This window comes from Pelodiscus sinensis, chromosome 30 (assembly GCF_052426305.1).
Source record: "Pelodiscus sinensis isolate ZL-2025 chromosome 30, ASM5242630v1, whole genome shotgun sequence".
Classification (NCBI taxonomy): Eukaryota; Metazoa; Chordata; order Testudines; family Trionychidae; genus Pelodiscus; species Pelodiscus sinensis.
In genome coordinates, this window is record NC_143081.1 from 14,289,489 (window position 1) to 14,306,543 (window position 17,055).

General features: G+C 44.7%; 2 protein-coding genes across 2 annotated transcripts; both read left to right on the plus strand.

Annotated features, from left to right (window-relative positions):
* Positions 1–2,490: 2,490 nt before the first annotated feature.
* On the plus strand, positions 2,491–3,417 carry LOC102462636 (olfactory receptor 5V1-like). The gene has a single exon (XM_006135696.3). It carries the CDS (start codon positions 2,491–2,493, stop codon positions 3,415–3,417), a length of 927 nt encoding a protein of 308 aa, XP_006135758.3.
* A 10,047-nt stretch (positions 3,418–13,464) lies between these two features.
* LOC102449562 (olfactory receptor 5J3-like) lies at positions 13,465–14,410 on the plus strand. Its single transcript, XM_006135726.5, has one exon. The coding sequence runs from the start codon at positions 13,469–13,471 to the stop codon at positions 14,408–14,410; it is 942 nt and encodes a 313-aa protein (XP_006135788.3). The 5' UTR covers positions 13,465–13,468.
* The last annotated feature ends 2,645 nt before the right edge of the window (positions 14,411–17,055 follow it).

Below are 17,055 nucleotides of genomic sequence, written 5' to 3' on the forward strand. Positions count from 1 at the left end.
TCTAGTAGCAAATTTCCCGGGGGACATGAGCATATCGCACAAGACAAATATTTAAGGCACTAATAAGCCACCAGCCCTTTACGAGTCTTGCTGAGCTCAGACCACTGCAGTCTTCACTCGATGGTAAGTGGGGAAAGGTGGCATTTTGGTTTTCTGTAGCTACTTTCAGCATTTGATTGAAAAATGAAACCTTGAAGTGTGACATTTGTAGCTAAATCCTTAAAAAAATCAGCGGAGAAGTGTCTATAACTTCTCAGCTTAGACAGAGGGAGTGTTGGATGTGCAGAACACTGCGGTCATCTGAAGAAATGGGCTGCGCCCTCAAAAGCTCATGATCCCATCTACACGTGTTGTGAGTCTTTAAAGTGCTACCAGAGCATTTGTAGTTTTTTCAGTTTATCCTTTCACAGACTAACTCAGCTCCCCCTCTGATGCTTTTCGAGTGAAACCCCGGGGTGCAAAACAACGAGTAGTAACAGCTTTGTCACTCTCTGCGTGGCCACAGGACCACTTGTTTTTGGTTTTTATGTTACAGACTAACACGGGCACCCCACTGAAAAGCTAGATGTAGTTTGACAGCTCTATTTGGGGGGACAGCCCAATGCTTAGCAAGAGGGGGAAATCCAGGCTTTTCTGAGGTCTGCTAGTTGGAAGGGGAGAATATCCACCTGCCTCCTTCCCCCCAAAATAACTATACTGATGTTGAAAGCTGCCAAAATGATCTATTTCCAGCTCAAAACCGATGAAGAACTTTTTCTTTCCTAAGTGAGATGATGGAAATTTTTATCACCTCCCCCACCCCCACCACCTTCAATGACAAGTCAAAAAAAGAGAGGAAAAGAGAGACTTCCTGTGAACGTTTTCATTATTTTGTAAAACCAAATTTTATAGTATCGTAAGGTAGGTAGGAAGGATAGATAGATAGATAGAGGGGTGTATGGGGATAGATAGATAGATAGATAGATAGATAGATAGATAGATAGATAGATAGATAGATAGATAGATAGATAGATAGATAGATAGATAGATAGATAGATAGATAGATAGATAGATAGAGGGGGTGTGCAGGGATAGATAGATAGACACCTCGGCACGTTATAGGCAGAGCTGGTTGGATGGGCTGAAAACTTTTCACTCAGTAATCAGTCTGTCTTGACTGTCTGTCTATCTCCCAAAACCCCTGTATCTATCTATCTACCCCCATTCACCTCCTCTATCTATCTATCTCCACACACACCATCTATCTATCTATCTATCCCCACACACCCCCTCTATCTATCTATCTATCTATCTATCTATCTATCTATCTATCTATCTATCTATCTATCTATCTATCTATCCCCACACACACCATCTATCTATCTATCTATCCATCTATCTATCTATCTATCTATCTATCTATCTATCTATCTATCTATCTATCTATCTATCTATCCCCATACACCCCATCTATCTATCTATCTATCTATCTATCTATCTATCTATCTATCTATCTATCTATCTATCTATCTATCTATCTATCTATCTATCCCCATACACCCCATCTATCTATCTATCTATCTATCTATCTATCTATCTATCTATCTATCTATCTATCTATCTATCTATCTATCCCCACACACACCATCTATCTATCTATCCCCACACACACCATCCATCTATCTATCTATCTATCTATCTATCTATCTATCTATCTATCTATCTATCTATCTATCCCCATACACCCCATCTATCTATCTATCTATCTATCTATCTATCTATCTATCTATCTATCTATCTATCTATCTATCTATCTATCTATCTATCCCCATACACCCCATCTATCTATCTATCTATCTATCTATCTATCTATCTATCTATCTATCTATCTATCTATCCCCACACACACCATCTATCTATCTATCCCCACACACACCATCCATCTATCTATCTATCTATCTATCTATCTATCTATCTATCTATCTATCTATCTATCTATCTATCTATCTATCTATCTATCTATCTATCTATCTATCTATCCCCATACACCCCATCTATCTATCTATCTAGTATATTGCTCTTTTCCCTTTCTGTTTCTACATAGTTTCTAGTAGCCTTGTATGAAGCCCCCAGGAGCCTATGCAAAGATACCTACCGAATTGTACAATGAGTCGTGTGCTGTAATGGAAGGGCCCATGGACCCTTGTCTATGTCACGGCCCCTCCGTGTGCCTGTGTTCCCCCTTGATGTAACGGGGGGTACCCTTCTTTACCTTGTTTGTAATTTACTTTGCCAGGGTGGATGGAAAGACCGTTACAGGGTCTTGCTATTAATATACAACTTTCATCTCCAGGGGCTTCTCGCATTCCTCTATAGTCAATGCATATTTCCAAATAGAACATTCACACATCGTTTTTTTTCTCGATTGCAGAATTGCTCTCAGTGTGTCCATACTGCAGTCTCGTGATGCTCTCTTTTTCCAGTGGCAGGGACCCAAATCAAGCCGGAAGCATGGAGAGGAGAAATCAAACGGCACTGAAGGAGTTCATCATTCTGGGGTTTTCCAGCCTCCGGGAGGTGCGGCTTTTACTCTTCATGGGCTTTTTGACCACTTACGTCTTCACCCTGCTCGGGAACACCTTCATCATTGTCCTCGCCTGGCTGGACCAGCGACTCCACACGCCCATGTATTTCTTCCTGGCCAACCTATCCTTTCTGGACATCTGTTATACCACCACCACTGTCCCCCAGATGTTGGTTCATCTCCTCTCCGAGAGGAGCACCATCTCCTACATGGGCTGCGGGCTGCAACTTTTCTTCTTCTTCTCCTTTGTGGGCACCGAGTGCCTCCTGCTGGCAGTGATGGCCTTTGACCGCTACGTGGCCATTTGCAACCCACTGCGTTACACGCTGATCGTCAACAAAACCATCTGCCTCTGGCTGTCCACTGCTTCCTGGGTAAGCGGCTTCCTCAACTCGACAGTCCATACGATCTTCGCCTTCCAGTTGCCCTTCTGTGGGGACAACCGTATCGACTACTTCTTCTGTGATATCCCGCCGCTTCTTGAGCTGTCATGCGGGGACACCTCCCTCAACAAACTCCTCATCATCTTCATCGGCCTCTTCATAGCTTGGGCCCCCTTCGCCTGCATCCTTCTCTCCTACACTTACATCCTCTCAACCATACTGAAGATGCCTTCTTCCAAGGGAAAGAAGAAGGCATATTCCACCTGCTCATCCCACCTGACGGTGGTGATTCTCTACTATGGCAGTTGTATCTTCACTTACCTGAGACCCAGTTCCAGTTACTCACCAGATAGCACCAGACTGATCTCATTGATGTACAGCATCTTAACGCCGATGCTAAACCCAGTCATTTATACCCTGCGGAACAAGGACGTGAAAGAGGCTTTGAAAAATGTTCTGCTTAGGACATGACTGGATATTATCTTCAACTTCCTCATCCTCTTCCGCTCGGCTGATGTTTCCCTTTCTTCTTTTTTTCTCTCTCTTCTTTTATCTTAATTTTGTTGTCATCCCTTTGTCTGCTTTCTCAGTTTTTCTTCTACTAATGTGGTTTTTTTTGTCAATATCATAATCCTCTTCTTAGCTATTAGAACCTAAAAATTCCCATAAAACTGGCCCTGATGGGTCAGATCAATGGACCATCATGCCCAGTATCCAATCTTCCAATAGTGGCCAATGCCAGATGCTTCAAAGGGAATGAACAGAACCAGTAGTTGTCTAGTGATACATCCTCCATTGTCATATCACAACAAATGAGAGACAATGAATAGGGGCACCCAGAACATGGAGTTGTCCCTGTCCACGTTGGCTAATAGCCACAAATGGACTTATTCTCCACAAACATTTTTCATTATCTTCTTTTTCCATCGTCATTTTCTTCTCTTCCTACCACTCTTCTTCTTCTTCTTCTTCTTGACTTAGGCTACATCTACACTACAGAGTTTTTCCGGGATATATCCTGGAAAAACTCTTCTGCGTCTCATCGGAACGCATCTGCTCTTCCAAATTTTTTTCCGCAAGAGCAGATGTGCTTTTTCGGCATCCCTGTAAACCTCATTTTACGAGGAAGAACAGATGTTCCGAAAAAGCCTCTTCCGAAAAAAGAAGTGGAAAAAGCTACGCAAATTGTGGTTCACAATTTGCATAACCATTTCCAGAAGAACAGTGAAGTGTGGATGTAGCCTTAGAAGACTGGAAGAGACCTCAGGGTGTCATTGAATCCAACCTTCTTCTTCGCCTCCTCCTCCTCCTCCAAATATTTGAAAACAGCTTCTGGTATTAACCAATACATTGCAGTGCATAAATTCTCATTCATTTTAGAATGGGATACTATACCTGCTTTTGTATAATTTCTTCTTACTTTCTTTAATAGCTCTTTTCTGCACAGAAGCATGCAAATCCCATGGCATGTAGTGTGTGTTGCACAGAGATCACAAAGACAACATAGTTTAAGACTTTGATTTTTATTGGTAAATGTTGATAAATGCCAGTTGCCCTGAATATACACACGCTTTCTTCCATAATTGAATTTACAGAGAGCCAATGCAAAAACAATTATTTTGTTTTTGCCTGAGAACTTCTTAGAGCTTGGTTAACGAGCTGTACTTTGTTTTGATATGTGCAGCTGAAAATTTGTGTTTTAACTGTGATACGTTTTTGGAATCAATTTCCACGGCCAGTAACTAATTGTGATTGCTCTGTGGTCCAACTCAAGTCAGTTTCCTGCCACTGTAAAACTTTAAATTGATACCCATGATTCCAAATTGTTTACAACTCTAGCTAGATTGGCAGATGTACCCAGCATTGCTTGGGTTCTTAACTGTAGTAATGGGGGTTTTTTAATTAAAAGAAAATTGGGCATGCTTTATTTCAGTGATGGAGCTCAGGGCAGGCGATTGGGGGCGGGGTGTGTGGGTGGGGGGCCAGGGCAAGGGCTGGAGGGGCAGAGGGCTGAGCAGTGTGGGGGGGGGGCTCAGAGAAGGAGGTTGGGTATGTGGGGAACTTAGGACAAGGGGAGGGGTGCAGGATTTAGGGCAGGGGGTTGGGCGTGGGGGGGAAAGTTTACGAGTGCCACCCATGGCAACAAATGTGTCACTTCTCCAGTGGTGGTTCCACCCAGGGGACCAGGGTCTGCAGCTGGTCTGAGGGGGCTGTCCTCCACCCATTCCAGAGAGGGGGTCTGTGCCCAAGGGGATTGGGACTGGGGGAGCTGGGGTTGGCGTGTGTGGGTGGGAGGAGCAGACGATTTGCCCCCCACACTATTTTGAAGCAGGAGGATCCTCTTACTTACTCCATTGCTGAGCACGATCTCTTATGGGCCAGTGTATTACTGGTATTGCTGCCCCCAGTGGTCACTCTGCAGTATCACTGGCCTTGTACTTGCTCCCCCAGTGGTGACGGTGAGTATTGCATCCCTCCTCTCTCTGTCCCCTCCCTTTCCATGTTCTGGAAACCAGTCCCGTTCCTGGCACTTTCCATTTTCCAGGCACAACCAAACCCCGGCCTTGCTTTAGGGGTAAGAGGAAGAAGCGTGACAAATGTAGTGGCCCTAGTGCTTACTGTTTAGGAGAAGGTCCTGAACATACAGACTCACAGAGAGACACACTCTAAAACAATGTTTCTTAAACTGTGTTCCGTGGCACAACAGTGAGCCACGAGGCAGTCGGAGGTGTGCTGCGGAGAACAACAAAGTTCAAAATGGGGAAGGCGACCTTTTTTCCCCCCTCAATAACTTTCCCCCTGACCTTTTTTTTTTTTTTGGTCAATAACTTTTCCCTGGCCCCTCCCCCCCCCCATTTTTTTCTCTCAACAAAAAATCCTTGGTGTTCTTCATAAAAAAAAAATTGGCGTTCTTCAGTCTTAAAAAGTTTAAGAAAAACTGCTTTAAAATATGTATATCATAGAATCATAGGACTGGAAGGGACCTCAAGAGGTCATCGAGTCCAGCCCCCCACCCTAAAGGCAGGACCAAGCTCCGTCTACACCATCCCTGACAGATGTCTATCTAACCTGTTCTTAAATATCTCCAGAGAGGGAGATTCCACCACCTCCCTTGGCAATTTATTCCAATATTTGACCACCCTGACAGTTAGGAATTTTTTCCTAATGTCCAATCTAAACCTCCCCTGCTGCACTTTAAGCCCATTACTCCTTGTCCTGTCCTCAGTAACCAAGAGGAACAAATTTTCTCCTTCCTCCTTGTGACACCCTTTTAGATATTTGAAAACCGCTATCATGTCCCCCCTTAATCTTCTTTTTTCCAAACTAAACAAGCCCAGTTCATGAAGCCTGGCTTCATAGGTCCTGTTCTCTAAACCTTTAATCATTCTTGTCGCTCTTCTCTGTACCCTTTCCAATTTCTCCACATCTTTCTTGAAATGTGGCGCCCAGAACTGGACACAGTACTCCAGCTGAGGCCTAACTAGTGCAGAGTAGAGCAGCAGAATGACTTCACGAGTTTTGCTTACAACACACCTGTTGATACAACCTAGAATCATATTTCCTTTTTTTGCAACAGCATCACACTGTTGACTCATATTCAACTTGTGGTCCACTATGACCCCTAGATCCCTTTCTGCCATGCTCCTTCCTAGACAGTCGCTTCCCATCTTGTATGTATGGAACTGATTGTTCCTTCCTAAGTGGAGCACTTTGCATTTCTCTTTATTAAACCTCATCCTGTTTACCTCTGACCATTTCTCTAACTTGCTAAAGTCATTTTGAATTATGTCCCTACCCTCCAAAGAAGTTGCAACCCCACCCAGTTTGGTATCATCTGCAAACTTAATAAGCGTACTCTCTATCCCAATATCTACATCATTGATGAAGATATTGAACAGTACGGGTCCCAAAACAGACCCTTGTGGAACTCCACTTGCTATCCCTTTCCAGCAGGATTTAGAACCGTTAACAACAACTCTCTGACTACGGTTATCCAGCCAATTATGCACCCACCTTATCGTGGCCCCATCTAAGTTATATTTGCCTAGTTTATCAATAAGAATATAGGTGATGATGATTGATTAAAATCATGGGTGTCATATACTCTGGTGTGCTCATAACTAGGAGTGACCATCCCAGGGCAAACTGTCAGAAAATGGGAAGGCACAACGAATTCCTGGTGTGGATCATAATTAGATTTCACCGAGCGATTAACTGTCATGACCTTCTGCTGTTCTCATGATAGAATTACAGACAGTCCCTTTAGACTCTCCAGTTTATTGCGCCACCCAGCCAAATTGGACTTTGTAACAAAACAGTCACTCACTCCAAAATCACAAATATTCCAGGTTGCTCACAGTCCCCAGAAACCAATCAAATTGCCGTCGTTCAACTGATGCCCTAGATACGACCCCAAAGTTCACGGTCTTAGCCAATTTTGCAGTCAACTAACTGAGGGTTTATTAGCTAAGGAAAGGGAATGAGACTTATTGAAAAGTTAAAGCAGGTAAAATATATGTACTGGTGAGTCACAGTCTATCATTCCAAATGGTAGCAGAGATGTAGTAACCTGCTAGTTCCTCAAAAGTCTCTCAGGGCTACCCAAAATATCTCTGGGGCTCTCCATCTCTTCATTCAGTCATTTCACCCTGTGAAAACCCAAAGAGTCCAGAAACGAGGGACCTTTCCTTGACTCCCTACTTGTTGCTTCTTCACAGAAAACAAGATGAGAGTGTCACATGCCACATGGGCTCTGGCATTGAGCATGGAGAGTGAGCAATGTGTTTTAAGTTTTTTACCTCCAATCGTCACACACAAAACTTCCTACCTGTCAGAGTGCTGAAGCACTGGAATAAATTGCCCAGGGAGGTTGTGGAATCTCCATCTCTGGAGATACTTAAGAGCAGGTTACATAGACATCTATCAGGGATAATCTATATGGTGCTTGGTCCTGCCGTGAGGGCAGGGGACTGGACTCGATGACCTCTCAAGGTCCCTTCCAGTTCTAGTGTTCTATGAATCTATGATTCTATGCTTTGAAATTAGCACTTTTCACTTAAGATTCTTCAGTCGTTGGGCCAAGAAGCAATGGGCTTAAACTGCAGCAAGGGAGGTTTAGGTTGGACATTAGGAAAAACTTCCTACCTGTCAGGGTGGTTAAACACGGGAATAAATTGCCCAGGGAGGTTGTGGAATCTCCATCACTGAAGATATTTAAGAGCAGGTTGGACAGACACCTGTCAGGGATGGTCTCGATGGTGCTTGGTCCTGCTGCGAGGGCAGGGGACTGAACTCAATGACCTCTCGAGGTCCCTTCCCATTCTAGTGTTCTGTGATTCTATTATTTGTATTCCACAACACTTCATTCTCAGGTGATGGGTTATCAAGTGACAGGGCTACACCCAAATCAAGTGTCTGCTACTACATTATAACAGGATTTAGATATGGGGAAACAGATATGGATACAGATATGGGGAAACAATGCATACAACATGCCAATTATTTTTAAGACTTTTAAGCACCAAATGCACTCTTTATGACTTTGATCCATACTCATGAACAGTTCAACTGGTCTGAATAAATTTCCTTGGGAGGTTGTGGAATCTCCGTCATTGGAGTAGGCTAGACAGACACCAGTCAGGGGTAATCTAGATGCTGGTTGGTCCTGCTGTGAGGGCAGGGGACTAGACTCGATGACCTCTCGAGGTCCCTTCCAGTGCTAGTGTTCTATGATTCCATGACTCCCAGCATGTATTGTAAGCATTCAACAAGGTCTGGGGTTTTAGCATGAGCTGCATCTGGACTGCCAGCCTCCCATTGGCCGGAACATTGTTGAAGCCGAAAGGCAAGCCATGGTGGTGTTAGGCACCGAGAGGAGCAGTAGATGCCAGAATCCCTCACTCTGCCACACCTGTGGACTTCATCACGTGCCGGGCTTCACTCAGATGCCGGGTGTCTGGAATTGGGTGGGTACCAGAATCTGAGCTTTCCTTTCCAAAAGTAAGTTCTATGGTTGAGTTGAAAAAAAAACCTTGAAAGCATGAGCCAAACGTAACTGACATGGTGGCACTTGCTGGAGTTCGCAGAGAGCCAGGAACAAGAGTTGTAACACCTATGCACCACTTCCTCTGAGCACTTAAATTGGAACGTAGGATTCTTCTTTTGCTGTTTCTAGCTCTTATCAGTAGACAATGCTCCCTCTATGATCTGGTGTTCTTCATTCATATAACTCACAGTCACTTCCCTTATGTATTCTGGAAAACAAATCAGACAGCTTGAATGCCCTGCTCTTACTACTTGAATTTGGTCTTGTTAGAATCATAGAATCATGGAGCTGGAAGAGACTTCAGGAGGTCATCAAGTCCAGGACCAATCCCAACTAAACCAACCCAACCAGGTCTTTGCCAAGCCGAGATTTTAAAACCTCTAAGGATGGAGATTCCACCCCGTCCTAGGTACCCCATCCCAGTGCTTCCCCACCCTCCTAGGGAAATAGTTTTTACTAATATCCAACCTAGACCTCTCCCACTGTAACTTGAGACCATTGCTCCTCGTTCTGCCATCTGTCACTACTGAGAACAGCCTCTCTCCATCCTCTTTGGAACCCCCCTGCAGGAAGTTGCAGGCTGCTCTCAAATCCCCCCTCACTCTTCTCTTCTGCAGACTAAGCAAACCCAAATCCCTCAGCCTCTCCTCATAGGTCATGTGCTCCAGCCCCCTCATCATTTTGTGTTGGGGGTTGGACTCAGTGACCTCCTGAGGTCTCTTCCAGCCCTAGGATTCTATTATTCTAAATTTCCTTCCTTTCACCCTCTGTTCTAGCTGTACTGTGGTTCTAGGGCATTGGCTCATAATTCCTTCCTGCCGTAACTATGCTGTCATGTGCCTGTGGCCACGTGGCCGTGGTAAATTTGGACGAGTCATCGGGAAGAAGCACAGAGCTCCTACCTAGCCATCCTGAGAGAGTGTTATTTTTTTTAAAAGGCAACCACGTGGTTTAAATGGCGTGGAAATGCTTTTTTTATACAGTGAATTTGGTGGCAAGACATTTGACCCTGTGCGTATGGCCCACAAGTCTCAACCGGTGGTGTGGTCTGCAGACCACTCGTGGTCCATGACCATCTTGCCGGTGAACTATGGGCTCCAGGCTCACGCTCCCACGCTGCAGGGGGAGCCTGCACTGGCACTCCAGCCCCGTGCCATCCCCACCCCCGTGAGTTTGTGCTCATCCCACTGTGATGAGCAGGGAGCCTCATGGGCCAGATCAGCTAGTGGGGGAAGGACGTGGCTCTGCATACTGCCACTACACCCCCATCCTGGCCAGAGGAACAACACCCCAGGAAACTGCTCACCTGGAATGACAGCCAATGGGGGGCAGTGGTTGCTAGTGGTGGGAGTCATGGAGCCAGGTAAGCATCCCCCATCCTCCTCATGCCCAGCTCCTACATCCCAACCCCCTTCACACATTCCCACCCTGCTCCTGCACCCAGACACACCCTTCCACCCTCTCCTACACCCATATCATCATCATCGGTGGTTGGCTGGTGGTCCACAGAAAGGTCTGCATTGAGCAGGGTGGGCCATGGGCCAAATAGTTTGAGACCCACTGGTCTAGTCTCTCCACTAAAGAAATGGTGAATTAATAAATTCTATAGCAGAACCTAAATGGAGGGAAAGAGCACATTTTGGCTTCTAAAGTCTAACCAAAAAGATTTGTTGCTTGCATGATCCACAACATGCTTGAGTCAACTGGTATCATTTCCAATTAGTGCTATCAACGTGATTGGAGGTAAAGGGTAATTAATTACTGGCCCATAATAAGGGAAGATTGTTGACCGGGAGAAACATCGGGGATTAGGTCTTTAGGGAAAAACTATTTTTTTCATAGATTCTACAGGTATAAAATGTTAATCTCTCTCCCAGATGTCTTAACTTTTCAGTGATTGTTCAAGGTTCTACAGGTCCTCTCCCCGTGAAATCATATTCCACCAAAGGGGCAGTTTTTGAGGGACGTTCCACAGAGGACTTAGATGTGTGCTTGAACATGGCTCCATATTTCTGGACAGCACCACCATCCCATACTCTCTATGAGCGGCGTTTGGATTCTCGGTGAGTTTCCTTCCATTTAATGTTGGTGAAGTCCCGTTTCATCTTCTAAAATAAATGAAATAGCGACAATGCATCTATGAGTCCTTAGCTTTATTCCCAGTCCTGCCATGGAACATGGGAAAGTCTTTCTTCTTCGTTTTGCCCATTTCTAAAATGGTGATAAGGACACCTACCCCAGGGTAAAATGCTTTGAGGCCTACAGATACAAATTTTTCCTCACTGATAGGATTTCTATTTCTATAGTATCTCACAGTTGTTAATAGTCTAATCCTCATACACACCTATGAAGTAGGGAAATGCGATTATTCCTCATTATTACGAATGTGGGACTGAGGCAGCATGAAGCTAATCCACCAGATTTTGAAACAAAAACCACTTTAAAGTAGCACTTTAAAGACTAACAAGTTGGTTTAATAGCTTTCGTGGGCCAGACCCACTTCCTCAGATCAAATAGTGGAAGAAAATTGTCACAACCATATACACCAAAGGATACAATTAAAAAAATGAACACATATAAAAAGGACACATCAAATTTCAGAACAGAAGGGAAATGGGGGGAGGGAGGTAACCAGAACTTAATTCTTACTATAGGATGAGCCTCTCTAGTCCAGAAACATCCATAATCCAGCATGATTTTAGTGAGCTGAATGTCCACATTTCATGGGTGTGGCCAAGTTTCTCGCAGTTCCATAAAGTTTGTTTACAACTCCCTGTCCTGGCTCTTAGTGTTTTGTGCCATTATTTCGCTCTAATTGACCCCTAAATTTTCTCTAACAACCCACTAAGCAGTTGAAATGTTGCTTTATGAAAACTGATTTATGAATATTAGATACTTCAAGCAAAGTGTCCAAAGTAACATCATGTTTTAAAGTTGGAATCCCCTGATTCCGCATAGCCTATGTTTGTGCATGTATTTTTCTTGTATGTGAAGTTCGAAATATTAAGTGGAAATTTGTTTTAAAAGTGCAGATTGTCTCACTAATGGCTTTTATTAGACTTAGGGTGCATCTACACAGCAGGACTTAACTCAAAATAAGCTACACAAATTGAGCTATTTCAATTGCCTCGCTTATTTCAAAGTGGCTAATTTTGAAATTGGGAGCATCTATAATGCACTTATTTCAAAATAGTGCGCTCTTCCTCTGACTTCCCTTACTCCTCGTAAAATGAGGGTTACAGGAGTCGGAGTAAGAAGTCCTCCCGCTTGCCAGTATTTTGACATAATTTCGAAATAACTGCCGGCTGCGTAGGCGCGGACTAAGTTATTTCAAAATAATGTTGCTGTGTAGATGTACGCTTAGTGGCTTAGTGATCAAGTTAGCAACCTGTAAATGGTTTTCAAAGAATCATAGAACACTAGAACTGGAAAGGAACTCAAGAGGTCATCAAGTCCAGTCCCCTGCCCTCATGGCAGGACCAAGCACTGTCCCTGACAGGTGCTTGTCTAACCTGCTCTTAAATATCTCCAGTGATGGAAATTCCACAACCTCCCTAGTCAATTTCATAACTTGTTTTTCCTTAAAACAATGAGTAGCCCTGTGGCATCTTAGAGACGAACAAAAATACATGGATAGTATCATGAGTTTTTGTGGGCAAAACCCACTTCATTAGATGATCTTAAGTGGAGAAAAAAGGGGGATTCCCAGAATTTATAACAGAAAAAGTAGGAAGAGGAGAATTAAGTATCTGTCAGTTGTAGTCCCGGTGCTAATGAGGGAAATTGAATGGGCTAGAAGTGTCTTATGCTTAGCTTTTTATGTCAATGAGATGTTAAATGTGGGGGAGACTGGTCATGTCTTTGTTCAGGCCCAGGGAAACAGTGTCAATTTTACATCTGTCTGGCTCTTTGTAGTTGGCTTGTGAAATTCCTTTGCTCTGTTGTTTGGTGCTGTGGTCGTGGGGTTCCTGATCCAAAAGGCAGGTCATAAACCTGTTATAGGGGATCATGGGATTGTCACCCTCACGTCTGTGCTGCCTTCAGAGGTCTCCTGCCAGAGCTAGACATCCTCTTTGAGGGATGCTCCCAGGAACCAGGGTTGATGGCTGTTCTCAGTGGGGGCAGTTGGCAGAACAAGGAGCAATGGTCTCAAGTTGCAGTGGGGGAGGTCTAGGTTGGATATTAGGAAAAAAGTTTTCCCTAGGAGGATGGGGGAGCACTGGGATGGGTTCCCTCAGAAGGGGGTGGAATCTCCATCCCTAGAGGTGTTTAAGTCTCGGCTTGACAAAGCCCTGGCTGGGATGATCAAGTTGGGGTTGTTCCTGCTTCGGGCAGGGGGGCTGGACTTGATGCCTCTTGAGGTCTCTTTCAACCCTAGGATGCTATGACTCTATGAGTTCATGGGGAAGGGCTAAGAATTGGCAGGGACCTATTCATTACACACATCTTTCATTTTATGTTTTACAGCTCACAATTATGAACATGGAAAACCAAACTGTGGTGACAGAATTTGTTCTCCTAGGACTTTCCAGTAACCCACAGCTGCAGATTTTCCTCTTTCTGGTGTTTCTGGTTATTTACGTTATAACCCTTCTCGGGAACATGATGATTATCCTGCTGATAAGGCTCAATCCTCAACTCCATACCCCCATGTACTTCTTCCTGTTCCATTTATCCTTGGTTGACATCTGCTACTCCTCCGTCACAGTCCCGAAGATGCTGCAGAACTTCCTAGCTGAGAGAAAGACAATATCAGTCAACGGCTGCATTGTACAGAACTTCTTCTTTCTTTTCTCAGGAGGCACTGAGGTTTTCATCCTCTCGGCGATGGCCTATGATCGATACGCTGCCATCTGTAACCCCTTGCATTATGTAGGGACCATGAATAAACAAGTCTGTGGTCACTTGCTTGGTGGCTCTTGTCTATCTGGGTTCTTGTACGCGTTGGCCAACACTTTGTCCATATTAAGCTTGCATTTCTGTGGTCCTAACGAAATCAACCATTTCAGCTGCGAGCCCCCTCTGCTCTTGATCTTGTCCTGTTCAGAGACACTGATGCCTAAATTGGTGCTTCTTACATCTATTATAATTTTTGGATCAAGCTCTTTCCTTCTCACCTTCGTGTCCTACACTTACATCATCTCTGCCATCCTGAGGATACACACTGCAAAAGGCAGGCGGAAAGCCTTCTCTACCTGTAGTTCCCACCTCATTGTGGTTGTGTTATTCTATGGCACAGGTTGTTTCCGGTACATGAAGCCTACTTCTGAAGTGTCTGGCTTTGATAGAATAATTTCCATCCAGTACAGCATCTTAACCCCCATGGTCAACCCCATCATCTATAGCCTGAAGAACAAGGATGTGAAAATGGCTCTCTGGAAGCTATTTGCAAAATTCAAGTTTCCCAAGGAATCTTAATGTGGTTAAGTCTAGAAGAAAGCTACATTGAATGGGTGGTAAAAGATCAAAAAACCCAAGCTCGTGTAAAGGACAATGTATCTGTACCTATGCATTTGTGTCCAGAAATTCTTTAGGTTGAAACCTCACAGATACCAATGGGATTTGGGATCCACTTCCTCTACAGGTGAATTTGAGCAACTTAGCTTTCCAAAAAAATCACACAGTTTGTACTTTACTCTCCCTTCTCTCATCCTGCGATACCTGTGGAGTAACTTTTGTCAAGTCCGTGAGACTGATTGTCCTCTCTCTCACCCCAGTATAAACTAGAAGCAACTCCTACAGTTGGCCAAAAGTTTTTAATAAGCATTTTTATCACATACAGATAGAACCTCTCTAGTCCGGCACCCTCGGAACCCGACCGATTCTGAATGAGAGAGTTTTCTGGACAATGGAAAGTCAATACTGTCTAGCAGCAAACTCACATTTTCACTGCTTATTGGGCTGTTAGAGGACATTCAGGGGTAAATCAGAGCTAAAGAACAGCATGAAACACTGAGAGCCAGGACACTGAGAGCTATAAACAAACTTTATGGGGCCGTGGGAAACTTGGCCACACCCATGAAAAGTGGACATCCAGCTAACTCAAATCATGCTGGACCATGGATGTTTCTGGATCAGAGAGTTCTGGACTGGAGAGGTTCAGCCTGTATTAGTGTTCTAAATTTTCTTCACAGAAAGTGGTATTTTAATGGAAAAAATAGAAAAAAAAAGTCTAGGTTTAATCTTGCCAAGAGAAAATGTTTTATTTGGGTTTTGAAGGAAGTACAGCATTGCAAACACCCCTCTGCCATCGCCCAGGTCTGAAGGCAGCACAGACATTGGGGTGGCCATACGGTGACCCTCCTAAAATAACCTCATGACCCTCCTGCCATTCTCTTTAGGGTCAGGACACCCAAGTTGAGAAACATTGGTCTCCCCCGTGACATCTGTATAGTGTAGAGTCAAAGGCCAGATTTCATGGAAGGCCACCACATCTCATGGTCCAAGGGCTATGAATTTGGTAGGGCCATGTTGATAATCATGAAAACACAAAGGGACATCATGGGCAGGACAGCAAAGTGTATCACAGCCCAGGTACATGGGCTGGTCTCGGACACCCAGTGTTGCCTCTTGCCCAAGGTCATGGTAGCCTCGTGGGATGCCCTGGTTTGTTTAAATGTCAGTTTCACAGCCACCTCTTCTCCCCCGGCCTTGCCTCACTAGGGTGGATTTTACAGAGGAAGGACTGGCCTTTGTCAGGGACAAACCCATTTCTTCCTACATCCATTTTTAATCCACGCCTCCGACTTTCCTTCCTAATCACAGAAGCTGCCACGGAGACGGACATTTCCAGATGTTTCTCTTCTCGTGGTCCTTCTGGGACCTTTTAAAATAGCAAGTAACATTGGTCATGTCATTCCTTGAGACGTCTGACCCATCTTCCAGGCCTCGGCTGGCTTTGACAATTCGCACAGTCCCGTTAAGGCATGCGATGTTCTAACGACCTGTATGCGCTATTGTAAGTCTCTAGGGGGCCACTGGTTAATTGGAGCTTTTTCTTTGTGGGTTGCTAATGAGATGGTTTTCACAAGCACATAATGAAGCCGGGTTTTCATTCCGTGTTGTGAATGATGCGCTCCAACGCAAAACACTAATGAAAGGAACATGTTCCCAATTAATCGTCTCAGCGTTCCTTCATTCTGGGGACTGGTTGCTCCAGGTGCCGTGATCAGACTGATAGAAACAGCCGCATCTTTATGGTCAAGCACCATGGACAGACTGTTCATGGCCACTAATTGGATCAGTCACCAGGGACTTGAATAACATTCACTTCACTCTATTCCCTTGCTGTTGCTGCCCTTATTAACGTGTTACAGCTTCGTGTCAGGTCCAATTCCCATCTGCTCTGCCTGCAAAACTAGTTGCACACTGAGCAAGAAGGAATATTCCTTGGTAACCAAAAAAAAAAATAAAATCAATCAATCAAGATATAACTTTAAATTGAACGGAGTCCCTGTAAGCATGACATAGTTCCTCTCAGCAGCCCCTGCCCATGGAAGTCCCCCTCCCTTAGAGATGGGTCCACCAAGGCCAACAGAAAATGGCAGTGTCGACACATTTAACCAGATAGAACACACCAGGATCAGGGGGCTGGAGCGCATGACCTATGAGGAGAGGCTGAGGGATTTGGGCTTGTTTAGTCTGCAGAAGAGAAGAGCGAGGGGGGATTTGAGAGCAGCCTGCAACTTCCTGCAGAGGGGTTCCGAAAAGGATGGAGAGAGGCTGTTCTCAGTGGGGGCAGGTGACAGAATGAGGAGCGATGGTCTCAAGTTGCAGGGGAAGAGGTCTAGGTTGGACACTAGGAAAAACTATTTCCCTAGGAGGGTGGGGAAGCGCTGGGATGGGTTCCCTATGGAGGGGGTGGAATCTCTATCCCTAGATGTTTTTAAGTCTCAGCTTGACAAAGCCATAGCTGGGTTGATTTAGTTGGAGTTGGTCCTGCCTTGGCCAGGGGGCTGGACTTGATGACTCCTGAGGTCTCTTCCAGCTCTAGGATTCTATGGTGGGATAGATGGAGAGCTCTTGCAAGTCAGATTCACACAAGTGTACATGGGCAGTGAGCG